General features: G+C 40.4%; 2 protein-coding genes across 6 annotated transcripts in view; both read right to left on the bottom strand.

Moving 5' to 3' along the window:
- Window positions 1-6231, bottom strand: part of AFAP1L1 (actin filament associated protein 1 like 1) — an 88476-nt gene extending 82245 nt beyond the window's left edge. For both annotated transcript variants that reach the window (XM_007474042.2, XM_056811598.1), the window contains exon 1: window positions 6062-6231. In XM_007474042.2, the coding sequence (XP_007474104.1) occupies window positions 6062-6077 (16 nt within the window). In that variant the 5' untranslated portion in view covers window positions 6078-6231. The remainder of the gene's footprint in view (window positions 1-6061) is intronic.
- Window positions 6232-24153: 17922 nt separating this feature from the next.
- The window catches only part of ABLIM3 (actin binding LIM protein family member 3), a 192071-nt gene continuing 188360 nt past the window's right edge, over window positions 24154-27864 (bottom strand). For all 4 annotated transcript variants that reach the window (XM_056811604.1, XM_056811603.1, XM_056811602.1 and 1 more), the window contains one exon: window positions 24154-26420. The gene's annotated coding sequence lies outside the window, so the exon portion shown is untranslated. The remainder of the gene's footprint in view (window positions 26421-27864) is intronic.

Raw genomic sequence — 27864 nt, forward strand, 5'->3', positions numbered from 1 at the left:
TCCTACATTAAGTATATTTTTCTAGAGCCTTGTGGCACCACTAGAATGACAACATTAATAGGAGTCTGGAACCACGAATTTGGGTTCCAGTTCTGGATCTGTCTCTGTCCAGTGGTTTGATTGTGATTGTCATTTCCCCTGTCTGGGCTTTTGTCTCCTCTTTGTTAAAAAGAGATGCTGTATTATAGGAACATTGACTCCTTTCTCTCTCATTCCCCATGTCCAGGAATCAAGACCTGTTCATTCTTTCTTCCTTTCAAATCCATTTCCATCTCTCCCCTCACATTGCCAGTGTCCTTATAAAGATTCTCATTTCCCCCTTGACTAGATTACTTTAATTGTATCTTAACCAATCTTCCGCCTTCAGTCACTCTCCCTCCATTGCTCACTGCATTAACTGCTCAAGTTACCCATCCTTCCCGCCAAAAGCTCACATCCCTAAATTTACTTACAATGTTCCCCACTGCATTTGGAATGAAGATTGCAAAGTACTGTGAACACTGTCTCATTTGATCTTCATAGAAGCCCTGAGACGTAGGTAGGGTAGTTATTATCTCCATTTTAAAGATGATAGTTATAACCCTTTATAAATGATACAATTATACAGTTATAAAGGGAAGTGATCGGCTTAGCAAATGGCTAACAAACGGCAAAGAGAAAGGCTAGATTCAAGACTACCTCTGCCAATTCCAAGTCCAAAATTCTCTCTACTGCTGCCCCATTCCTTTACTAATTCATCCCTAATTGCTGAAGTTAACACCCAGCAGTCAGCTCTCCAGCTATGAGACTACTCAGGGCTGAAAGAGGAATCATTCAGAACATCAATATTTTAGGGATCTATGATTTCATTGGCTTGGGACCCTTCTTTGTACCACAAATTAACAATCTCTCTCTGACTTAGAAGAAGGTCTTTAAAGAGTTGCTACGCTTAAAATATTCACGCTAAAAGACAACCTCGTCTTGGAAAGAAGAAGCCTTTTCTTACTGGTAAGGTAAGGCAAGGTTTATTGCTTTAGTTTTTGGAAACCTAGGATCATCTCTTGTCAAAATTTAGCATATAAATATGACCTTAACAGATGTCAAAGAATAATATGACGAGATTTTATGAATGATCATACCAGTGAACTTACCAGTAGAAGTAGTCATTCCATGTTAATAGAATCAAAGACACAGTCAGTTAATCATATTATGTGCCTACTAAGTTATATTAACATTGTGCTGTGCTAAGCACTGGGAGCACAAAGGCAAAAAAACAGTTCCTGCCCCCTAGGAGTTGACAGTCTAATGGGGAAGACAACATGCAAATGATTACGTATAAACAAGATATGTCAGATATACAAGGATTAAGTACAAACAGAGCACATCAAGAATGGTGAAGTGGGGAGATACTAGCATTAATAGGGATCAGGAATGGCTTTTTGGAGGAGGGATTTTAATTGGTACTTGAAGAAAGCTAGGGAAGCCAGGAGGTGGAAATGAGGAGGCTAAGTATTCCAGGCATGAAGGCCATCCAGGGGAAAAAATGCTAATAATAATAATTACTGGCAGTTATAGAATGCTTTCAGTTTTGCAAAATACATTAGAAATGTTAGGGCAGTTAGGTAGCATAGTAGAATACCCAGCTAGGAATTGGGAGGATTTGAATTCAATCTGAGCTAAGATACTTCCTAGCTTTGTGACCCTGGATGAGTCACTTAACCCCAATTGTCTAGTTTATTTACTGTTCTTTTTTGGGATCTATACTTAGTATCCATCCCGAGACAGAAGGTAAGGAATTAAAAAAAGTTATATCATGTCATTTGATCCTCACAAACAATCTGGGAGATTGGTGTTATTATTGCCATTTTACAGATGAGGAAACTGAGACTGATAAAGGCTAAATGACTGTGTCTGAGGTAAAAAGTCTGGAGATGTATCTTATTCGAGGAACAAGGAAGCCAGTGCTACTGGATTGCAGATTAGAAAGAAAGGAGAAGACAAGTTGTGAAAGGTCAAACAGAAGATTATACCTTTGATCCCAGAGGTAATAGGGAACAACTGGAGTTTTTTCATAGGGAGGTGATATGGTTAAATTGATCCCTAATTTAGAAAGTTTAATTTGATAAATAATGGACTAGAAAAGGGAGAGACTTTGACAAGGAGATGAACTAGTAGGCTATGGTAGTAATCCAGGTATAATGGTGGTGAGGGATTATACCAGGTAGTGACAATGTCAGGAGAGAACAAGGTACATCCTAGAGATGTTACAAAGGTAAAATCAACAGGATTTGGCAAAGGATTGGATATTGGCTGCAGGTGGAAGGATAGAATGAAAGTTGAGGATGTCACCTAGATTGAGTGCCTGGGTGACTGGAAGGATAATGATGCCTCAAACGTAATAGAGGAAATCTGGAAGGAGAGGAGGATTGAGGGGGAAAGATAATTGAGTTCAGTGCTGGTTTGGGGGGCATGCAATTTGAGAAATGTTTAAGAGGCAGTCGAAGATGCAGATTTGGAAGTTGAGAGGTTAGACAGCCATACTATATGATGATCAACTGTGAAAACTTGGCTACTCTCAGCAATGCACTGATCTGGGGCAATTCTGAAAGACTTATGATGAGGACTGCCATCCACCTCCAGAGAAAGAACTGTTGGAGTTGTCTTTCATATCAGTGTAGCTTTGGCTTTATTTTGGGGTTTTGGTAATGTATAAGTTTGCTCTTACAACAGTGGCCAATATAGAAGTGTGTTTTGCATGATAATAAAATAAATTTTTAAAAAAGGTTATATCTGGATTAGCATCATCAGCATGGTGATGGGATCACCCTGATAGTGAACCAGTGAAATGCAGAGACCTCTCTGTGGGCACAGACCCCTTTCCTGCCAGAGTTAGTTACTAGAAAGGTAGAGGGACTAGGGTGGAGCTGCTCTCTTCCCCCTATCAACCATACCTCCCCACCTTCTGCCTAACAGCCCAAGTGAAGCCCTTACTTCCTCCCCTGAGCAGAAAATTAGGACCACTCCCTCACTTTCTCCCTCCTATCAGGGCTAAGGAGGTGGGGGAGATAGGTGGGGCAGGGAACCTGGTCTCTAAAAGGTTCACCATCACTGGTATAGAGGAAGAAGGGAAGAGAGCCCAGGATACATCCTGGAGGTAACCTAATAATTATTTCATATTTTTATAGTATTTTACTGTTGCAAAGTACTTCCGCCCCCCCCCCCAACTGTCCTACAAAGTAGATAGTGCAGGTGTTATCATTGTTTATCTTTTTTTTTTTTTGGTATCCCAACAATGCCTGGCTTATGGTAGGTGTTTAAAAATGCTTATTGATGTCTGGATGTATAAAGGACATAGGACTTAGAATTAGAAGGGTCTGTTGAGATCATCTTGTCCAATTCCCTCATTTTACAGGTAAAGAAAGTTCTACTGAATGGGAGTGCCTTGCCCCCAAAACAACTATTTAGTGTCAAAAGTGGAATTTGAACCCAGATATCTTAATTCTAATTTCAAGATACTTTCCCCTACCTTAGGCTACTTATCCATTAACATCACAATCAGAATGTCAGAACATAAAACAGAAGAGCTGGAAAAAACTTTAAGAGATAAGCTAGGTCACACTTCTGATTTTATAGATGAAACCACTTCTGTATTAAGATATGAATTGATTTGGCAGAGGTCAGAGGCCAGAGTTTTCAAAGTCAAAACTCCTGATGCCCAATCCCCTATTTTTTTTTTAACCCTTACTAACAACTCTAAGACAGAAGGTCAAGGGCTAGACAAAAGGGGTTAAGTGACTTGTCCATGGTCACATGGCTAAGAAGTTTCAGAGGCCATATTTAAATCTACATTCTTCCAACTCCAGGCCTATGCTCTATCCACTGTGCCACCTAGCAACCACTCAATCTACTGTTCTTTTAAATAAATCAGATGTCATTCTTGAAGTGATAATCATGTTTCCATTAGCAGTAGCCTTTATGCATGTGTAGAAAAATTATTTATTCCCTTTGGGCTAATTCAGTCTAAATTTAAACACTAGGAACTGGAAAAAGCAAAAAAGCATATCTTATTTTTCAACATCTAGAAAAAGAAATATAACTAGAAGACGAAGGTTTGGGAGGAGTTATTTTCTCTTGTATTAATCTGATTCAGTCTAAATAACACTATAACAGAAGATCTTTTATAGATCTGGAAGGGAAACTTAGAGGCCATTCAATCCAACCCTTTCTTCAAATGAGGATAACCAAGATTTATCAATGTAAAATGTCTTGCCCAAGATCACACAGAGGCAGTCAGGAATTAAAGCCAGGTTTAACTCTAACACCAAGGCTCTTTTCCATAGTTCAAACTGCCTCACTAAGTGGACAAAAGCTATCTGACACCCCCTGTTCCATCCATCAAAAACATTTCTGCTCAAGCCTTTCCGGAGGCAAATTACCAAATATCTCAGGACTCAGCACCAGCAGAAGAGTTTATGGCCTCCTCCCTTTCAAACAGCTAGGTGGCACAATAGAGTACTTGCCCTGGAGTCAGGAAGATTCATCTTTCTGAAATCAAATTTGATCTCAGACACTTAACTAGTAGTGTCATCTTAGGCAAGTCACAATCCTATTTACCTCAATTTCCTCATCTGGAAAATGAGCTGGAGAAGGAAATGGCAAACCACTCCAGTATCTTTGCCAAGAAAACCCCAAATGGGGTCTCAAAGAACCAGAAATGACTAAAATGGCTAAATAACAACCCATTCAATCCCCTAATAATAATATTTTATATAGGGGCAGCTGGGTGGCTCAGTGGATTGAGAGCCAGGCCTAGAGATGGGAAGTCCCAAGTTCAAATTTGACCTCAGACCCTTCCCAGATGTGTAACTCTGGGTAGATCACTTAACCCCCATTGCCCAGCCCTTACTGCTCTTCTGCCTTGGAACCAATACATAGTATTGCTTATAAGACAAGGTAAGGCTTATAATAATAATAATAATTGTTATTATTATTATTATTATTATTTATATGCAAATACTGATCATTCAATAACCATTTATCAGGTAGGCCAGGTTCTGTGCTAAGCACTAGAATACAAAGAAAAAAAAATTAAGCAGCTTCTGTTCTTCCAGGAGTTTTAAGTTCTGTTTTATTAAGAAGTTTATAGTCCATCTCAGCCCTCAGTAGTTTATAGGGCACTTTTCTTAGTTCAAGATGGTAGTAAATTGGAATTATTTATCCCCATTCAACATATAAAGAAACACGCTTAGGAAATTAACTATAAAATGCTATCAATTTAAACAGTAGAACCAGAAACAAACTCAGGTGGTCAGTGCAGTGCACTTTCCACTCCAATGTTCTGAAATTCCCTTTTAAGCCGGAAAGCACAAGTTACCTGACTGTCCGGTAACCTGCCTAAGCCCCAGGTAGGTACATCCCAGAACCTGGGAAGGTTGGAGTAGAGAAAAGGAGGGGGAACGGAAGCGGGAAGGGAGGGGAAAGGGAGGAGAAGGGAGTGGGAAGGGGGGAGGGAGGGAAGTAGGGAGGAGTAGCAGGATGTGAGGGGAATAGGGAAGGGGGGGGAGGCAGAGGGTCAAGTGTAGGGTTTGTGGATAAGAAGGGAAAGGAGAAGGGATTTAGGGGAAGTGGGGTGGGGAGGAAGGAGAGTGTGCAAAAGGTGAGTGTGGTGAACTGAGGGAGAGAGAAGTAGAGAACAACCTGGCATTGGTATAATAGGGAAGACAATCGCCAAGTAGTGAGGGAGGATAGGGGCTTGGGAGGGAGTAAGGAAGTGGCCAAGGCCAGCGCCCCGCTAGCCAGGGACCAGACCTCGCCAAGACAGTGAAGGTATAAGGAGCACTCAGGGGAAAATGAGGTGTCCGGTTTCAGGGGTGTCTTTATCTCCCGACACTCTTCAATACCCGTCCAGGGGGCAGGGAAGCGTGAGTGCTCCCAGTGTTCCCAGTCCTTTGGTCATCATTCCAGCCCCTGGCAACTCCAGCCTCCCGGAGGCAGCCCTTTTCCTCCGTCTCCCTAGCGTTGGGAGACAAGTGTAAGGGCTTTCTTCACCCCTATCCCTAAGCCACCTCCCTGCTGCGCTCACCTCTGTCCTGCTCCATGGCGCCAGCGCACTGAGCCCAGGCTGTAGGCGCGCAGATGGGCGGCCCAGAGCGTAAACTGCAGCCCCAGTTTCGGGATGAGACGCACCAGAGGAGCAACTCTCCAGTCGCCTGGGCTGGGACTCCCAGCAGGTCTGCAAGTGGCAGCCTCCACCCCCAGCCGCCCCAAATGTCCCCACCCCCAAACAGGATGCACCGCCTCAGCCCCCTCCTCCCGCCCAGTTTTAGCCCCAGGATCAGCACCACCCGCGGCCCTAAAGCTCACTCCTCCCCTACATTCTGCTGTCCTGGGCGGGACCACTCTCCCTCCCTGGATTCTTTTGATTGAATCTGGTGTGGAAGAAAGTGCTTTAAGGCAATGAGATAGATAGTAAGGGTTCGAATCCCGTCTTTGCCAGGTATGGCCACCTTGATCATGGTCTAGTGATCTAACAATCTAGCCAAAAGAAAACTCGGTGATTTATCCTACAGAGAAGGAAATCGACACAAAAAAATCAAAGTAATTTCGAAGAGTCCCATGAAGCTCACATCTGAGACTGGATCTTCTACTATTTCCACTCTCTGGGCCTCAGCATTCCTCAATTGGAAAGTGAAGAACCTGAACCAGGTGATCTCTAGGGCTATTTTCTGTTTTAACATTTGTAGGTAAGTCAATCAACTGAAATTTATTAAGCACCTACTTTGTTCCAAGCATTGCTCTCATCTTTTCCTTCTGTCACTCCACCATTAGTCAATCCGCAAACATTTATTAAGCACCTAGAAGAATTAACCTGACAGATCCTTTGGATCCTGGTAGTAGAAAGTCTTTAAATGCCAAACACAGGAGTCTGAATTTGATTCTCCAAGTAAAAGAAAGCTATTGCAGCTTATTGAGAGGGAGACTGAAGTGATTAGATCTGCCCTATAAGAATATCATTTTGGCAATTGTGTGGTAAATGGATTGTAGGCAGGGAGGCCAATTAGAAGGTTACTTTAGAAGTCCAGATCAGAACAGATGAGAGACTGTTGGTTCTGTGAGTGCAGAGGAGGGGCCAATGGGAAAGCTGCTGAGGAGTTTGAATTGACAACATCTTACAAATGTCAGATTTGTGGAATGAGAGAGGGTGAAGAATCAAGGATGGTGCTGAGATTGAGAATGTCTGGAAGAACAGTGATATGCCAGACAGAAATAGGGAAGTTGGTTTGCCCTAAGGAATTTCTTTCCTTTCTACAACCTTCATAAGCTCTTCATCATCTACAGGGTAAAAAACAAACTTCTTAAAACCTGGCATTCAGGAGTTGGGAGGAAGTGAGTTCAAATCTAGTCTCAGACACTAGTTGTGTGACCCTGGGCAAGTCACTTAACACTGTTTGTCTCAGTTTACTCATCTATAAAAGGATCTAGAGAAGGAAATGGTAAACCACTCCATTCTCTTTGTCAAGAAAACCCCTAATGGAATCATAAAGTGTTATAGGACTTGATTGAAATAACTAAACAACACTACCAAAGTGTGCAGGCATTGTGCTAATGCGAAGTACTAAAAATACAAAGAAAGATCTCTAAAATACTGTCTAATGGAGGAGATTATATGAAACACTATCTAAAAATGAGATAAAGTCTGGATAAACTGGAGATAATCAACAAAGGGAAGATACTGGTATTAAGGGGGATTGGGAAAGGCTTATGGCAGAAAAAGAGATTTGAGTTGCCACTTGGAAGTATGGAAGCCAAGAGAGTTAAGAGATAGCAGTGAGCAGGGATAGAATTCCAGGTATAGGGGACAGCCAGAAAAAATGAATGGTACTGGAAAGCGGAGAGTCAGCGGATGGGAGTATGTGGAGGGTAATAAAGTATAAGAATCCTGGAAAAGTAGAAAGATCTCACATTTATATGGCATTTCCCTTGACTAAAGTGCTTCTCTGATGTACTATTGTAGCATGGAGCTGGGTTCTCATTATGCCAGAGGAACACAGAGTCTGGCAGTTGCTACTAAGCCAGGCAGGCTTCCAGTACAGGCCAGTAATGGACTTTATATCTGCTGGCCAAAGAATAGCTAGGATCAGAGAGCTGTCACAGGGGTTTGGCCATAGGGGGGATGACTTTTTCAGCTAGAACAACTCTCAGTGGCCATCTAAGTAACAAGGTAGCTCTGACTTGTGCCAGTGGAGCTGAAGTGATAGATCCTTGAGATACTGAAATATATAGCTGAGGGCCTGGAAGGCTTCCTACAATTGCCTGTGAGGCAGTTAGTCAAAGTTTTATTATCCTCTTTATAGATGGAAAAAGTGAAGATCAGAGGGTTTGTGACTTCCCTAGCTGGGGTCACAGAGCTAAGATATGCTCATGCCAGGACTTGAACCTAAGTCTACTACTTCTAAGACCTAGAGTGGATGTTACACCATACTATAAATGATGCCACAGGCATCAATTGACTGTGAGATTATTACAATGGTTGAGATATTGATGAGGATAATAATTATGCTGCTCCAAATGATAATGATGATGATACTGATGGTAATGATAATGGTGTTTGTGCTGACATAGCTGTGCTGCCTGAGTACTGAGCTTCCAAAAGAAGCAAAGGATAGCCACCTTAGGGGGATCCTTCCTGGAAGATTCAGTGAAGGAGCTAGACTAGAATGAAACATGATGGGAAGTAGGGGAAACACCTACATTAATGTAATCACCTCAATCTAAGTAACTCTTTGGGATACAAGCCTAGTGATGAAAGATATTGCTGGGACAAAGGGTATATATTTCTTTCTTTTTTTCTTTTCTTTTTTTTAGGGTATATATTTCTTTATAGACCAGAGAACCAGTGGTTCTCAACCTATGGGACACGACCCCAGTGGGGGTCCAATGACCAAAACACAGGGGTCACCTAAAGCCATCAGAAAATACATATTTATGATGGCTTTAGCCACTGAGAAATCGCGCTACTTTACAACAAGATCTGGGAAAGAACAGGGACCCTGCTGCCCGCACATTGTACTATTAGTTACCTATCAGCAGCCCTCCCCCTATGAGGGGTGAAGGATTTACCCTGTTGCCTGGAGACCTGAGTCAAACAGAGACCCAGAGAGAGCACCCCGGCGCTGACTCCTGAGGGGTTAAGAACGAGTCCTGGAGAGGATAACTCCTGGAGCTGATAACGGGGGCGGAGTAACCCCAGCAAAGTGAAGCCTCAGCTTGAGCTGGAGGGAGACGACAGGAAGAAGAAGGCAGCCTCTGCGGACCCCCTCCCCAGGCAGGACTTACCTCCAGCCCCAGTGCTCAGGCTGCCTCCTGCTGGATTAATATTTCTCAACATATAATTAAATATTGTTTTTGTGATTAATCACTATGTTTAAATTATGTTTGATTTGTAGCCATGAGAATACATAAGGCATATGAGGTATTTACATTCTGAATCATAACTGTAGCAAAATTACAGTTTTGAAGTAGCCACCAAAATAATTTTTTGGTTTGGGGTCACCGCAACATGAGGAACTGTATTGTGGGGTCACGGCATTAGAAAGGTTGAAAACCACTATTATAGACCATTGGGTAGAATTCTAAAATGTTCATTGGAAAAAAATATTAAACCTTAAAAGTGTGTTATATGGGGGAGATGGGGTAGAGAGCAGCTAGGTAGCTTGATTGATAGAGAGCCAGGCTTGGAGATGGGAGGTCTTGGGTTCAAATATGACCTCAGACATTTCCTAGCTATGTAACTCTGGGTAGAGTACTTAATTCCCATTGCCTAGCCCTTACTGCTTTTCTGTCTTAGAAACAATACATAGTATCGTGCTAGTAAAATATATAGTATTGATTTTAAGATGGAAGGTAAGGATATTTTTCATGTGTGTTATATGTATATCCCACCCCGATATCTGATTATTAAACATTTACTAGCATACTCTCACCTTCAAATCTAATCTCTTGCCCCATTACAGCTCCAAGTAGTACTGTAGATTGATCCCCATGCCTAGAATGCATTTCTGTCTTTTAAAATTTTTTTCTTCCTTAAAGCCCCAGCCTAGCAGCCATCTTCCCCATGAAGTCTTCCCTGATCTTCCTTAGATTGTCTCAGCACTTTTCCAATGTATCTTCTTTTTTCTAGTCTCATTCTACCTTGTATTGTTTTTATCTCCTTAAGATCAGGGTTACATTATTACATTGATCTTTACATCTCAAGTTCCTTAGACATAATAGATGTCTAATGAATGTTGAATTGAGCTTACTTTATTCATATGTATTCTTTCATCTTCCTCAACATCCCTTAACCCTAGAATCATAGTCTCTTAGGGCTAGGAATGAACTCAAGACCTGAACTTCTTTGTGAAGCAGGAATCCCCCTTAGTATAATCCCACCAAGCAGTTGCCCAACCTTCAATTAATGACTTCTAATAATGGAGAAGGGCAACTCATAGCTAGAGTCCCCATTTCCTATAGCTCAAGTTCATTTATTTATTTATTTATTTTGGTTCTCATTGGACCATTTCACTGTCATCCGGAGTGACTTTTAGGCTGTTTTGGTTTACCCTTTCCAAGTGGTAAAGGTCAGTTTAGGAAGCAATTAGCCTCCAAGTTAAAATGATGGTGTCCCCCAAGTTCAAAATTTGGAACTTTAAATAGCATTTTCCTATAGAAACAATAATTTGTGTCTAATGGGGTGCTAGTACAATCCCCTAAGTGGAAGAGGCTGTGGAGTCTGCTTCCAGAAGGACATGATTACATGTTGAATGAATGTTTCCTCTGAAAGTGTCCATTTCATCATTTCTTATGGGATGAGAAGGTCCACTGCTTCTCTGTAGTCCCAAAGTCTTTAACAGCTAGTCCTTTTTCTCCCATGCCAGCAAATCCAGGAAAAACTCACATCAAGACCTCTGGTTAGGTTCTGACTGCTTATTTCCTTTTTGAATGCATCATAAGCACCATAAGCCAAAGAACCAAAAATCTCCTCTTTACTATGTGGTTAGCAGACCAGAACCAATTATGCAATGTCTTTACAAGTTCTGTTAAATATTATCAGGTCTTTCTAGAAGCAAACTCTCCAACCTCTTCCTCTTGGAAGACTTCATCAGCACATCTATTCCATGAGATAAGGAAATGTATATACAAGTGCTTGAAAACCTCATAACCTCCTACAATTAGTTTCCCAGTTACAGGATAGAAGAGATCAAAGTAATCTAGAGGTCTCAGTGGACCAGAAACTCAAAGGAAGTCAAATGTGTCACATTAACTGCATTCAATACTAATGTGATCTTAGCCTGAATTGAGAGGGGCATAGAGGGAGATCGTAGTACCACTGAACTCTTGTCAGACCCTCTCTGGAGTACTGGGTTCAATTTGGAGCATCATTTTTTAGGATATTGATAAGCAAAAGCACTAATGGTTGCTCAAATGATGAGGGAATTGGAGGCAGTGCCATATTGTGTTAGTCCCAAAATACTTCTAATTTTCAGGCCTACTTTTTCATTTCTTTTTAAAGCATCTATTTATTTTTATATGTGCTTATAATGTGTCCTTCCCATTACCCTTCCACCAAATTTTTCTGTTTTGAAAAGCAAAATCTTTATCATAAATATTCATAGTCCAGCAAAGCAATTACCCACATTAATCATGTCCAAAGTATATGTCTCTCTCTGTATTTCATATTCAGCACCTTTCTGGCTAGAAGTGAGTGGAGTGTTGCATCTTCAGTCTTTTAGACTTATTGTTGCAGTGAATAGAGTACTAAAGTCTTTCAGACTTGTTTTTCTTGACAGTGCTGTCACTGTATAGATTGCTCTTCTTTTTCTGCTCACTTTTCTTTTTATCAAAGTCTTCCCAGTTTCCTCTAAAAGTGTCCATTTCATCATTTCTTGTGGCATAGTGATATGCCATCATTTTCATATATCATAATGTGTTTGGTCATTCCCCATTGGGAATATAGTTCATTAGTTTCCAATCTGTTTCTACTAAAAAAGGAGCTGCTATAATTTTTTTTTATGAATACAAGTCCTTTTAAACTTTCTTTGATCTTTTAGGCATATTGACCTGGTAGTGGTATACAAAGGGCATACACAATTTAGTAACTTTTTGATCCAATTTTAGACATTGTTTTCTAGTATAGCTCGCCTGAATCACAGATCCACCAACAGTATACAAGTAAGGCTATTTTTCCATAGCCTCTCCAACATTTATAATTTTTCTCTTTTGTTGTCTCTGTCAGGCCTACTTTTTCTTGAGATAGGCTGTTTCTAACATCCCACCTTCTCCTTCCTGGAACCACTTCCCTTTTCAGGCTTTAGCTGGGAGCCTGTCAGACTACAAAGGTCAATCTGTTCACCAATTTTATGACCTTAGTATCTTCCTATCTGATATCCAAATGAACCTGAATAAGACCTCAGTCTTTCACATAAATCCGTTGTGGTTTAACTATTATTCCAAGATATGAGCCACCCAAGGCTGCCCTGTTGTGTAAACTGTAGTATGGGCAACTAGTAGGACGCCAGTTTTTCTGGAACCACTGTGGCTTCTCTAGTGGATGACATTAAATATCAGCTGTCATTCTAAACCATTAGGAGGAGTGACGGATGAACTGAAGATAGGACAATGAAGACCCAGGAACAACCTCTCTGGTGGACCTTTAACTCTCTTCTGTTTCAAACCATGTTGAAATCCCAAATCCTTCTATGTATCCTGGCCCTTTCTGGATTATGGTTTAATCCCTTCTTCATCAGGCTCTTGGATATCTATAGTTTAGCCTTACCTTCTGAGCTAAATCTTGTAAAGCAAAGAGCCTCTTGTCTTGCATTCTTGCTCCATCTATTTTGTCTTCTCCACCTAAAATGTGTCTGGAATTGGACATATTTATCCCTATTGTACCTGACCAAGGGTTCTTGGTTTCCTCAGTGGGCACTCACCCTGCTGTAATATTGTAACCCTTCTTTGACTTAGTGGATCAAAGATTGGGCTTCATTAGGAGACCTGTATAGACTTTGAGAGGAGTGTGAGCTAGCTTGATTTTAAAGTATCTCATAATCTTTCCAATATGGTCGTTTTACTTTGTAATCCTCTGAATTTTATGCATTTAAAAACATTATCCTACTCAGAGAAGAGATCCGTAGGCTAATTATGAACTGGCCAATGGTTCCATGAGACACAAAAAAATTTAAGAACCCAGAATTTCTTGAAGACCAAAAGCCAAAAATTTCATCACCAGGTGAATAAACTAATGATCATTCTCTTCAAAATTAGCTAGGGCCTAGATTCCAGATGCAAGTCAGTCACCAGGCCCATCTTGACAGAATCTGGAAGAAATAATGCTCTCAGCTGGCACAGTTATCGACAGGCTAGAGTCAGCTCTAGGCCCTGAGAAAACATTAGAAGAGGAATTCAGTGGTGATGCTTCTATAACTTCAATCTATGATCTCTAAGGTCACTTTCTTCTAAGATTCCCTTCATTTCCACTTCACCAACTACCTCCTCTTGGTTAAAATTTGATCCATATTGATAGCCTCCTTGCTTCCTTTTGGAAATCTGCAACGGGGGACATACTGTCAAGAGTGGGATGATATGGTCAGAGGTCAACCTCTTTCACTTTCTGCTTCAATTGTTCATCTTGCTTTTTTCCATCAATGAAATCTTCTTCCTTTGAATGTCTATAGCACTTTGTACCTCTTAGAAAGCTTTTTCATATTATAGAATGTCAGGCAATCAATGCTAAACAAACATTTATTAAGTCCTTACCATGTGTAAAGTATTGGGGGGGGGGGGACATACAAAATACAGAAAAGGCAGGATTACTACCCCCATGGAGTTCACTAGAAAGTACAGGGATAAAACACATACAGAAATAATTATAATATACAACATTATTTGATAAGTGTATTAGAAAGTTATAAGACAAAGTGCTATGTGACATTAGGGAAGAGTTTCCTGGAGGAATTATTGATGTTCATATTTCATCCTTTCCCACTAAACTATAAATTCCTGATGTTCTGTACATGTATACTAAATAAATGATATACTCAGTGAGGCTAATCTATTAAGTATGTTCAAATGAGCAACATGAATCCCTAAGAAAAATCAATGGCGATGTCTTCAATTACTCCCCAAATACCACTTATCTTTGGGAACAGAAAAGGAAGTTGTTGCCAAATGTTAGTATATATTAGTGCTACAATAATGGCTAAGGCAGGGGCTGTAATGCCTAAATTTTATTGACAGAGAAACTGAAATCAGAAAGAAGTGACTTTACTAAGGTAACATAACTAGCAATTTTGTCAGTCAGATTAGAGCCATGGGATCATAAATCTTAGGATCTCAAAGTTGGAAGGGAACATAAGAGGTTACCTGGCTCAACTCAAACCCAACTCTGTGGAATAGAAACTTCTTGAAGGCAGCCATCTCCCTTCCCTCCTCCCTTCCTCCTTCCTTCCTTCCATCATTCCTGCCCTTCCTTCCATTATTTCTGCCCTTTCTTCCTTCCCTCATTCTTGCCCTTCCTTCCTTTCTTCCTTCCATCATTTCTGCCCTTTCTTCTTGCCCTTGTTTTCTTCCTTCCTTCCTTCCTTCCTTCCTTCCTTCCTTCCTTCCTTCCTTCCTTCCTTCCTTCCTTCCTTCCTTCCTTCCTTCCTTCCTTCCTTCCTTCTTTCCTTCCATTATTTCTGCCCTTCCTTCTTGCTCTTCCTTCCTGCCTATAGCTCAATCCGCCATTCCACTTATCTATAGGTATATGAGTTTAATAAGTCTTTCTTCAATTAAATTGAATCCCTACCTGAGCCTGAATCACCTCTACAGTCTGAAATGTTGGGGTAAAAACAAGGTTTTGACACCTTCAAGGTTGTATTCTTGAGTTCAGAAGAGCCTGTAAGTCACAAGAAATTTCTAAACCTCATCTCAGAGTATAGTATTCTTATAGTATGAAATCTCATAATGATGTGGGAAACAGTCTATATTATGAATCAGAGGATCTGAATTCTAGTGCCAGTCCTATTCCTGATTCTTTGGGTGACCTTGAGTAAGTTAGTTTCCTTCTCTGAGCCCCAGTTATCCTCTCTATGAAGGAAACGGGTTATGAAGAAATGGCATCTTAGGATCCTTTCGGTTCATCATTCTTTGATGTTGATTTCTGCTGAATACAACTAAAAACCTCTTCTGAGCTATCCAAAAGAGAAAGGGCTGTCTCACAAGGTGGTGAGTTCCCTGCCACAAGGAAGGTTTTCACGTAGTCTTGGTGATCCTTGATTCAAGATGATATAGTATATTCCAGCTCAGAGAGGAGCTGTACTAGATGTCCTCTGGAGTCTTTTTCCTTCTCCAAAATTTCTGAGATCCTACAACTCAAGAACTAGTTTTAATCTTCCATTCATTAGCTATAGACCCCTTAGAGGAAAAAAAATACTTTTCTCTGATCACAGTTTTTCTATCTGTAAAATGAGGATAATGACCATGTTCTGGTGCATTTTATATTTATTATGTGAAACAAATGAGGTAAAAGATATTCTGGGTAAAGTGCGAGACAAAAGTAAAGGCATAAGTTCCATTTCTGTGGGGCTGTTAACATTAACAAAGTGATTTCTTCTATGTCCCAGAGATTCCATTACCTTAAAGAGACCTTTGGTAAGAAACAAGTCCTCATATTTGCCAAAATATTTATAACAGCACTTTTTTGAAATAGCAGAGAATTGGAAACAAAGCAGAGGCCCAGTGATTGGGAAATAGCTAAGCAAAATGTGGCTCACCACATGAATGTAATGGAACATATCTATGCTGCAAGAAATGATGAATGCAATGAATACAGAGAAGCTTGGAAGGATCTACATGAACTGATGCAAAGTGAAGGAAACAGAGCCAAAAAAACCTATATACACAAAGGACCACAAAAATGTGAATGGCTTAAACAACTGCAAAAAAAAAAAGTGAATGTTGCAAAATAGTAAAGAATAAGGATGTCTGGAAAGAATAGATATGAGAAGGACACTCTCACTCCATTCCTTTACAGGGGTTAGAGGTTCACAAATGTCCCACAATGCACATTTTTTCCTTTTCTTTTCTTTTTCAAAATATTATTTGTTTTGTGGGATGGTTCTCTGGGGGATAGGTGGAGGAGACCTAAAGGAAACTGGTGATGTAAATAAACAAAATACATTAAAAATTATTAAAAAAACAACAACAAAGTGCTTCCCTCAAAATCCTGAGAGTAATGAAGTATGAGTAGTAGTGCTACCATTTTATATATGAGGAAACTGTGTATCAAAAGAAGGGAAAGGACTTTCTCAGCTTTTTCAAGTTGGTAAAGTATCTGAATTTATGGTACATGACTTCTACTGGGTCTTTACTGCTGCTCAGCATGCTTTTATACCTCCCTTATCAACTCACTATCCCACTCTCCACAGTCATTCTTCCAAACCTTTTCGTCTCTCCTCAAACCTCTCATGACTATCTTTTTTTCCCCCACAGCTAACACCCTTGCCTACTATTTCATGGGAAATATTAAGACCGTTTTCTGTGAGCTCCTCCTCCCCCTTCTTCCTTTTATCCCTGGGAAGCCTTCTGCCACTAATTCCTCCTTCACCCCTACCTCATACAATAAAGTTGCTATATTCCTTACCAAGGTTAATCCCTCTACCTGCTCAAGTGATATCATTCCATATCCTCCAACAGATTGTCTCCTCTGTCATCATCACTTTATCATTTATTATCAGTCTTTATAATAGCTCATTCCCTACTTACTACCTACAAACATGTCCATATCTCCTCCATTCTAAGAAAACTCCCTTACTTGATCCTTCTATTCCTCTTTACTGTATTTCTACATTTCTTCTGCTTTTTATGGCTAAACTCCTCAGAAAGAAAGATCATCTACTACTAGGTGCATCCATTTTCTCTCCTCTCCCTCTCTTTTTAATCCCTTACAATCTGGTTTGTGACTTTATATCATTCCTTTAAAACTCTTCTTTCTAAAATTACCAGTGATCTCTTAGCTGCTAAATTCATTGACTTTTTCTGAGTCCTCCCTCATTTTTTGTTGATTTCTCTGTAGCCTCTGACCCTGCTAATCACACTCTCTTCTTTCTACTTGCTATTCTCTTCTTCCTAAGTTTTCAGTGCTTCATTCTCCCTTGGTTCTCCTCCTACCTATCTGGCCCATTTATCTCTGACTCCTTTGCTAGATCTTCAGATCATCATAGGTGTCCCATAGGGTTCTGTACTGGGCTCTCTTTTCTTCTTCCTTTCTACTACTTTACCTGGGGATCTCATCACCTCCCATGGATTTAATTACCATCTCTATTCTGATGATTCTCAAATCTACCAACCCTGACCCAAATTCTTTGCTGACCTCCAATATCACATCTCCAACTGCCTTTAGACATTTCAAACTTGATGTCCAGTAGATATCTTAAATGAAATACACCCAAAATGGAATTCATTATTCCCCCCCAAAGACTTTCCCAACCTACCTTTTCTAATACTGTAGAGGGTAACAACATCCTTCTAGTCCCTCAGTCAGTCTCAATTCCTCAAAATCTTTCATCCCCCATATCCAATTCATTGCCAAGGCTTGTCAATTTCACTACTTTTCTCAAACATGCCCCCTTCTGTCTTCTGATATTGCCACCACTTTAGGACAGGTCCTTATCACCTCACACCCTGGACTATTATTATAAACGCCTACTGGTGGATCTGCTTGCCTCCAGTTTCTCCCTATGCCAATCCACCTTCATGTCATTACCGTAATTTTCCTCAAGCAATTCCATGTGAACTGGAATGACCTCCAGGAATTGATGCAGAGTGAAAGGAGCAGAACCAGGAGAACACTGTACACGGAGACAGATACACTGTGGCACAATCAAATGTAATGGACTTCTCCATTAATGGCAATACAGTGATCCTGAACAACTTGGAGGGATCTATGAGAAAGAACACTATCCATATTCAGAGGAAAAACTGTGGGAGTAGAAACGCAGAAGAAAAACAACTGCTTGATCGCATGGGTAGAGGGGATATGATTGGGGATGTTGACTCTAAATGAACATCCTAGTGCAAACATTAATAACATGGAAATAGGTTCTGATCAAGGACACATATAATACCCAGTGGAATTGCACGTCAGCTACGGGAAGGGTGGGGGGAGGGAAGGGAAAGAATATGATTCTTGTAACCAAGGAATAATGTTCTAAATTGACTAAATAAATAAAATAATTAATTAAAAATAATTTTCCTCAAGCACCCCTAGTCCTATCACCCCATTACTCAACAAACTTCAGTGTCTCCCTCTTGCCTGCAGAATCAAATATAAAATCCTCTTCTGGCACTCAAAATCCTTTCCAAGTTAGCCTTTCCCTGCAATTTCAGTATTCTTGTACCTAAATACTCTTTAATCTAGCCATACTGGACTCCTTATTGTTTCATGAACAAGACGTTCCATCTCTCCTCTCTTTGGCTGTCCTCCATGCCTTGAATGCTCTCCCCACCTACTGTCTTCCCTAGGTTTCTTTAAGTCCCAACTAAAATCTCATCTTTTATAGGAATCCTCTCCCAACTCCTCTTAATTCTAATGCATTTCCTTTGCTAATTATTTCTTATTCCTTATTCATTCTGTATATATGTTTGTATGTTGTTGCCTCCTTTAGACTGTAAACTCTTTGAGGTAGGAACTCTGTCTCTTTTTGTAACCTAGCACATAGTAAGCACTTAATAAATGCTTCTTGATTGACTGAACTGGGATTCCACTCAAGTCTACTTGGTTAATTTAGGTTAGAGCTCTTTCTACTACTCTCTCCTAAATGAAGGAAGTTAATTTGTCATAAGAACTTAATCTCCAGTCTACACTTTGCTCTGCGATTGGAGCCTGCCCAGGAGAGAATTGTTCATTGGTTAGTGGCCCTGCCTCCTGCCTCCTATATTCCTCTTAGACTTTGTGCCCCTGAGCATCTCACCACTGTGCCAGCCTGATGTTGGCAGCTGGATGAAAGCCTCCCTTGTCCTGCTCAGCACAATAATGCCTCTGTCCCTACTCTCTAGGGAAGTGACACACATTCACTCTGCCTGGATGAAGCCACAGAAAGCAGATCTCGAAGGGGCATCTAATAGGATTGAAAAAGAAAGGAAAGCTTCCCACTACCTTCTTTTATAGTTCTGCTTTTCGTCCAGAATGGTTCACAGCCCCTCCTCAACCACAGCTCAATCTCAGTGCATACCAGCCCATCTGACGCATCTGAAGGAATAAGACTTTGTTGAATAGCTAGTGAGCACACCATCTCTTCACCTCCCTTTTCTCTATATATCTGATTCTGATTGTGGTAGTTCAGAAAAACCTTTCATTCTTCTATCCAACAAACTATCCATGTCCTATTTCTTCCTGTCTGTTACTAGAGCTCCCTTAATTGCATTCCTTCTAGAACCCTCTATATCTGATATTGTCTTTGCTTGAAATGTCCCTAGCTAGACAGGCTTAGTTGTTTAACCAATTGGCAGCTGATTGATCCTGGCTTATGATCTCAGGCCAGTTCAACTCACCTGAGTGGGATCCTTCCTTTCCATATAAAACACTTGAGTTACCCTGAAGCATGGTATGAAAACAGACTGCAAAGGTTCCTCAAAGAAATTTTCAGATCATCCTCTCTAGACACTACCACTGATTCCTCTTGCCATGCCTTGAAGACCATTGTGCTCTTGGGCTCTGTGATGATATTCCTGATTGTATCCTTTCCCCGTTTCACTTTATATGTGTCAGTCTTTGCCTGATGTACCTGTTGCTTCCCTAGTTTAGAGGATTGGTGCTGCCTTCATCAGTGTATCTTTTGCTGTCTATAGTTATACTAACTACACAGCCATCTCTAGAAAATGATAAATAAAAAGGATCATGCTGCTAACACTGAATTGGCGCCTTCAATTTTTCTGCAAAATCTCTTTAATCTCAGTAATGGACCCAACAAATGACATTCTAGTACTTTCCTACAAAGCCCTTCTTGGCCAAAAGTGTAAAGGAAGCTAATGCCACATTGATAATAATAGCATGTATATCACTTACTTTGTATCAGGTAGTGTGCTAAATATTTGACAATCTTTATCTCATTTTATCCTCACAACAATCCTGGAAAGTAGGTAATATTATCCTCATTTTATAGATGAGGAAATTAAGGCAGACAAAAGATTAAGTGACTTGTCCAGAGTCACACAGCTGATAATTATCTGAAGCTTAATTTTAAACTCAAGTCTTCCTGACTCTAGGATCAGCACTCTATCCTCTAGCTGACCCATTAGACTGCAATATAGTGTCTAGAACCAGGGAGGTGATGATGCTCTTTGTTAGTCTCATTACAGGATCATAAAATTTAGAGTTGAGAGGAGATATGATTACTATCTTCGGATATCCTGTGGAAGAGAGGAAAAGGATTCAAGGATCCTCTAGCCTTGAATCCTTTATAGCTCAGGCTTTGATAAATGGAATTCCTGGGTGTTCCCCATCATCTGCTTGCTCCTAAACACTGAAAGAGAAAGTCCTACAACCATATTGACCAAGTCCACTACAAATCTGAATTATCCAGGCCAAACGTCTTTTTCCTGAGTGATCCTATTGCTCTCCTCAAAGCTGTTGCTCCAAGCCTTCTCCCCTCTCCTCAGGACACTATTACTTCCTGAACCAGTACTTAGATATAGAGGACCTCACACCATACCTAATTAAGGAAATGAAGGCTTCACTTCAATTCTACATCTTGCATCCCTTTAATATCTTTCCCTGCTCTCTATTTGTTCCCCTCTAAGGAAAAGGTGACTCATCTTGATCAGGCCCACACCTCTACTCATACCATTGATCTTATTGCCTCCAGCCTCTACTGGATCTTGCCCTTTTGATCACCTCTCTTGATCCCCTCTCAACATTTAAACTTAGATCTTTCTGCTATTCATTATCTGCAAATATGCCCAGAAAGTCCCTATCCTTAAAATACCTTTATTTGACCCTGCTATCCCCTCAAGCTCTCCTAGAAAGTCATCTTCATTCATTGACACCATTTTCTCTTTGTGACTCTACTTGGAGTTTTGTTGACAAAGACACTGGAGTGGTTTGCCAATTCCTTCTCCAGGTCATTTTACAGATGAGGAAACTGAGGCAAATAGGGTGAAGTGTCTTGCCCAGGGTCACTCAGCTGGTAAGTGTCTGAGGCCAGATTTGAACTTGGGAAGAGGAGTCTTCCAGACTCCAGGCTTAACACTATCCACTATAATATCTAGCTACCCTACTTCTTCTCCTCCCACTTCCTCTCAATTCCTTGCATTTTGACTCTCTGCTCCACCAACTGAACCATCTTCCCCCAAGATTAACAGTGATTTCTTAGTTGTTAAATCCAACAGCCCATTCTTAGGCCTCATTCTCAACCATACTTTAGCTATTAATATTGTTGGGGGCTTTCTCCTCCTAGATATTCTTTTCCTTCCTCTTTAGGCTTTTGTAATGCTGTTTTCTCTTGGTTCCTCTACCACTTGTCTGACTACTCTCTCTCAGTCACCTTTGGAGGATCATCATATCTCTTCTATCTGCTATGCATGGGTTTTCTTCAAGGTTCTATTCCGAGTTTTCCTTTCTTTTCTTTCTATATGGTCTTCTGGTGATCACATCAGCTCATCAACTCCCATGGGTTATGGGTTTAATTATCAACTCTATGCAGATGATTCCCAGATATATGCAAACCGCCTTTATCTGTTTCCTGAATTGTAATGTGGTATCACCAGCTGTCTGCTGGAATCTTGACTTTGATGACATCTTAAGTTTAACATGTCCCAAATGCAATTCACTATCTTTTCCCTCTGATTCTCCTTACACTTTCTTTTTAAAATAGAAAACAAATAAATCCTTATCTTCCATCTTAGAATCAATACTGTACATTGGTCCCAAGGCAGAAAAGTGGTAAGGGCTAGTTGATGGGGGTTAATAGGAAGTGTCTGAGGTCAGATTTTAACCCAGGCTCCCCCCCCTTCCCTCCCAGGTCTGGAGCTCAATCCACTGAACCAATTAGCCCTTCCTAATGTTTCAGTTTGGGACGGGATTACATCATTTTTCCAATCACACAGGTTTTCAATGAGGATTTTTCTGATACCTCCTTCCCCCCCAACCATAAGTATTATCCATATTTTGATTTATTTTTTATCATAATCTTCTTGAGATCAAAGATTGATTCATTTTGTCCTAAGTACCAGCACTTGACACTGTTTTGCTGAGATTGTCCCTTATGCCACATTTTATCTCTATATCCCCAGCACTGAACTCAGGGCTTTACACATAGTAGGGGCTTAATGATTATTTGTTGAATTGAATCTGGAAAAAGTGCTTACATATTATTCCTCTTTCCCTCCTCCTAGGTTTATTGACAATTTTTTTGCTGCTGATTTGTCACTTTTCTGCTATTGACTGCTGCTTCTCAAAATCCCTTAAATTCTGCTAACAATTTACATCATTAAAAAAAAAAAGTTCATTTTATGGTAAACCCGGATCATTGAAGATACACAGTGGCTATGCAAGCACCCTGCATTAGCATTCCAAATCCCTGGGTTCTAATTCTTACTTTGTTTGTTACTACCAATGTAAACTTGGTCCAATCACTTAAATAATATCTCTGAGACTTCTTTTCTGCATCTGTGTAAATGAAAGGCTTGGGCTTCTAGCCTTAAGTCCTATGATCCAATGGATGATCTTTATCAAACTTATTTTGCCATGATGCCAGATCATCTGGTTTCCCTAAAATTGGGTTAGGGGAGAAAGAAGTTACTCGATGGTAAACCAGAAAAAAATATAATTGCTCCCCCCAGCATTATTACTCATAATTTTTTCTCAAATTTTTACTTTTTATCTTAGTAACAACTCTCAGACATAAAGACAAGTGCTAAGCAAATGGGGTAAAGTGACTTGACCAGGGTCACACATCGAGGAAATGCCTGAGGTCAAATTTGAACCCAGGTCCTCTTGACCCTAGGCCTGGCACTGTATTTACCATGCTATGCTAGCTGCCCCTCATTATTCGTATCTTATATATCAGCCAGTAAGTACCAAAGTCAAGATTCAAACCTAGGTCCTTCAACTTTAAGTCCCAATTCTCTTTTGACTACATCATTCTGAGACTATCTACATGAAAGGTGGAAGGAAAAAAAGACAGATACTTCCACAAATAAATTGGCTGATCACTTTCAGGGGGTTGGGAGAATTGAAAGACTAAGTGAATTTTGCATGGATGTACACCCTGCCTCTTTTCCCTCTCCAGATCTCCCTCTGGAAAATGGTAGGGTGAGGTAAGTAGAGGATCAACCATCTTCCTTCCTAATTCTCTAGAATTCCCTTAAAGATGATTCATCTTTGCATATTTGCTCAATTCCACCAAGAATATAAACTTGGTTAGACTGAATAGGCAGCATGAATCAATAGATAGATGATATTTTATGGTAACATTTAGTCAGAAGGACATGGGTTCAAATCTTTCTGAGCTACAGATTCCTTCTCTATAAAATGGAGTTAATAATACCAGAATTACCTTTTACAGAAGATTGTTGTCTTGATAAAATGAGATTAATGTATATAAAGCACTTTGCAAACTCTAAAGTAACATATTAATTTCCAATATCATTACCTACAAAGATGTATCCATTTCATAGATCATCAGAGCTGGAAGGGGCTGGAGAACACAGAATATCAGAAATGGAAGGAAACTTAGAGAACATCATATTCAATCTTTTTTTCATTATACAATTGAGAAAATGGGCTCAGAGATGAGAAGGTCACTTGCTCAAGGTCCCACAGAGTGTTCCTGCTCCAGATGTCTTGATTCCCAATTAAGGGTTCATTTTTTCAACATGTCAGGTTATACATTGGGATGAAAGTGGTAGCCATGCCCATGTTTAAAAGCAAGAATTAGTAGGTAGATAGTAGATGGATGTCCCACCAGCTCATACCATTGGAAAGCCCACATTAGCTTATAATATTTCCTACAGACTGTGCTTCTGGGGAGTACAAATGGGAAGGGATTGCCCAATGGAGACTTAGGTTCTTTGATTATGACAAGTCTGCTTTGTGTTCCCCCTGTTGAATCTAACTCTACCCAGACTAGAAAAAATAAATACAAGAGGGCATAGGGCTTAGTTGAAAGTATGTGTTTTATGGAGAGGGAAAAATCCAACAACAATAACCAAAATTTTTTTCAAATCTTTCCAAATAATCAGATCTCAACTCCTAAGGTGGCTTCTGGCCCAGACTATACAAGCCAAAAAGATCTGAATAGGAAGCAAGTATGTAATACAGGTTAGAATTTCAAATGATAGCATCAAAATGTTGGTCTTTAGGTTTCCCTTCACAAGACTTCAGGCCACAGCCTCCTCACTAGTTTAATATAGGCCCTGACAAGCTCTTATCAAACAGAAGAACCTTTATCATTCCACCAACAGGAACCACAAAGAAGACATAGCCTCATCTTTTGTCAGTTCTATGTGACCTGTGGACTTGCTTTATTCTTTGTTTCTCCTTACAGGAGCCATCCACCATTGCAGGGCAGTTAAGAGAGAAGGTAGAGGCATGGGGCTTCCTGGAAAATAAGTTGTGATATATTACTGGCTCCTCAGGCCATCACTCTTTCAAGAAAGAAGGCAGGCATGTGAGAGTGAGAGGCATCCATTCCAAAGGGCAGAGGGGCCAGTTAAGGGAGGAAGCAGAAGCAAAGGGAGTCCCAGGAATATAAGCCATTATATTCCACTCAGCAGCTGCTACTCCGGTGCCATCCTGGTGAACCACACCCGGATCTGAGGAATGGAGCCAGAGGGCCCAAGAAAGCATAGTGCTTACTCAAGGGGAACAGGTGTCCGGCTATAAATCTTCCTTGGAATTACACAAACTTTCTTAGAATCAAGAAGGGGAATGATGAGAGCATCATCCCTGTTGTGTGTTTGAGACACTAGGCACATTGAATATAGAGTTTAGAATTCATAGAGGTTTAGGGGATTGGTCTACCCTGAAGAGGGGAAAAAGTCAGGCAGTCTAGAGCAAGAGAGGAAGGGTTAGTGATCCTTATTCTGGTTTCTGAGCAAAGGAAAGATCATGATTGAGGAAAGAAGTCTGGAGGGGAAACAAGGTGAAGTCATTCCTCCTAGGGCATCACTATTCACTGATGTAACTGGTTGATGTGTAAAGGGATAGAATAAAAGTGTTGGACTAGAGGAAGAGAATCCTAGAATCTTAGAATTGGAAGGGAGCTTAGAATTCATTTAGTCCCCTCCCTCCTCCACTCAGTGCAGAAATCCTGTCTCCATTCTTTCTGGAAGATGTTCATCTAGCCTCTATTTGAACACTTCCACTGATGGGGGAACTCATTAACTCATGAGGCAATATATTCCATGGTTAGACAGCTCTAGTTGTCAGGAAGTTTTTCCTTAGAGAATAATAAAATATCAGAGCTGAGAGGGACCCCATAGTTTATTTGGTTCAACCTGTACCTGAGCAGGAATCCTCTCTACCAGTCCATTCCACTGAAAGATTTCCAGTGATGGGGGGTGGAGGGGGGACTCATTCTGTAAAATCTACCTAGATCACCTCTTCTTTTCTTCCAAAATTTCCTAATTACAAATGAAACAGTGAAAAAGTCTTTTCTCTCTTCAGTTGGCTGCCAGAGGGGCTCAAAGATGCTGGAGAGCCCTGTGGATTACTCCGTGGGAGTATCCAATCAGGGGTCTGAACCACAGCTAGAAGGCACCTTAGATATAATCTAGTCCAGCCCCCTCATTTTGTGGAAGAGAAAATGGAGGCCCAGAAGAGTTAAATGATTTACCCAAGGTGACCCATGTAATAAGTAGTAGAGCTAGGATTTGAACCCAGGGCCTTTGACTAGAAATCGAGTGCTCTTTCTACTTCCCCATGTGAAGTACACAGTGGAAGCTTGGGAAAGAAACAGGGGATCAAACAGAGAAGAGATTCCCATAACCTCTGTTATGAAGAGGGTTGGGACTCTGGTGAGGGTTAGAGGAGCCCTAGTTAAGACGAACTTGATGTTTCTGTATAAAAAGAATCCTAGTGAAAGGGCTAGAGCCCCCTGAAAATCCCTCCCCGGATCTCAATGCACTTAGAAAAGAGGAAATGAAGAAGATATAAACTTTTGAATAACTTAGAAATTGCCTGGCAGTCCAGAAAAGCAAATATCCCTGCAGGCAGCATCTCCTTCCATATGAGAGTGGGTTATACTGAGTTTCAATATAGAGATTTATACATATATCTTTATATAAATGTCTATTTATAGATTTTGATCTCAGAAGAGCCGGGCTTGTTTCTTCAGTTCGTTCCTCTTCCAGAGGGCCAGTCGGTCAAATTCAGTGATGGTCATGCCAAAGATCTGGTAGAATTCTTCTTGGGAGAGGTGACGCTGGAAGTAGGGGGACAGAGAAAGGGAAAAATGGCATGAGTTGGGGAGGGCAGCTTGGGGACTGAATGGGGAACCAGGGCATATAGTCCCTGAAAAAAGCATTGCATTTGGTGGTGGAAGACCTGAATTCAAATCTCACTTTTGTTATTAACAATTTGTATAACTTTGGGCATATTACTTCCTTGTGGGCCTTTCTTTGGTTTCTCATTTGTAAAATTGGAGGGTTGGATTAAAAGCGAGTTGCATTAAGTGATGTCTAAGGTCTTTTCCAGCTCTAAATCCTATCACCTTGAGAAGTTTCCATTTTAGCTGGCTTTTGTCTGCCTGGCAACTCCCAGTGGTCTCCTTATATAGAATCAAAGGATCATAGAACACAAGAGCTGCAAAGGCCCTCAGAACATAGAATGTTAAAGTTGAAAGGGATCTTAGAAAATAGAATACAAACAATAGATCAAACTATAGGCCATAGACTTTTTTTTTTAAGTCATAGACTCTTTTCTCTTTCTTTCTTCTTTTCCTCTTCCTCTCCATTCTCTCTGTCTCTGTCTGTCTGCCTTTCTCTGTCTCTCTCCTCCTCCTTTTCTCTCTCCCTCTCCCTACCTCCAACCCCACTATAGTCTTATGGCTAAAATAAATGTTAGAATATAGAATGCTAATATTGGAAGGAAACATAAAACAGGATGTTAGACCTAGAAATGCCTTTAGAATAAGAGATGTAAGATGGAAGAGTTAAAAGGGTCCATAAATTATATTATCTTGGAGATGTTAAGGACATCTTAACATAATATTGAGGACAAAACAGACCTTAGAACACAGAGCATTAGATCTACAAGGAGTCTTAGAAATAGGCTAGATGATGTAAAATTTGAAGGGACTATAGGATATCACTGCTGATAAAGACCTCAGAGATCATCTGTTTCCAACTTCTTTATTCCAATATCTGTAAGATAAGGAAAATGGGAGCCAGGGAAGGGAACTAACTTACTTCTCATCATAAGGGTAGTAAGTCATGATTTGGATTCAAGATTTGATCTTTTCTGGCTCTAAATTCAGTATTCTTTCACTGACACTGTGGTTCTTACTCTACCATTATAATCTTAACCAAAGCCACTCCCTCATCATACTGAAGAACTTCACTTCCCTTTGCCCACCATTCTATTCCTTCAGCTTATCCTTTGAATCCCTCTTCTTCCATTTCCCTCCAGTCCCCATCTTTCTCCTTAAGCATCTCCTTGTAATCATTAAAGTATTTTTCCCCTTTTAGACGGTAAGATCTTTTGTAGCCCTCATGCTGACTGAGGTAAACAACAGATACTTAATAACATACCAGAATGAATTGAATACATGCAGATGAAAACAGTTCACTTGAATACCATGCCTTAAAAAAAACCCCAACAACCCTTACATTCTGTGTAAAAATTGACACAAGTATCTATTTCAAGGC

This window comes from Monodelphis domestica, chromosome 1 (genome assembly GCF_027887165.1).
Source record: "Monodelphis domestica isolate mMonDom1 chromosome 1, mMonDom1.pri, whole genome shotgun sequence".
Taxonomy (NCBI): domain Eukaryota; kingdom Metazoa; phylum Chordata; class Mammalia; order Didelphimorphia; family Didelphidae; genus Monodelphis; species Monodelphis domestica.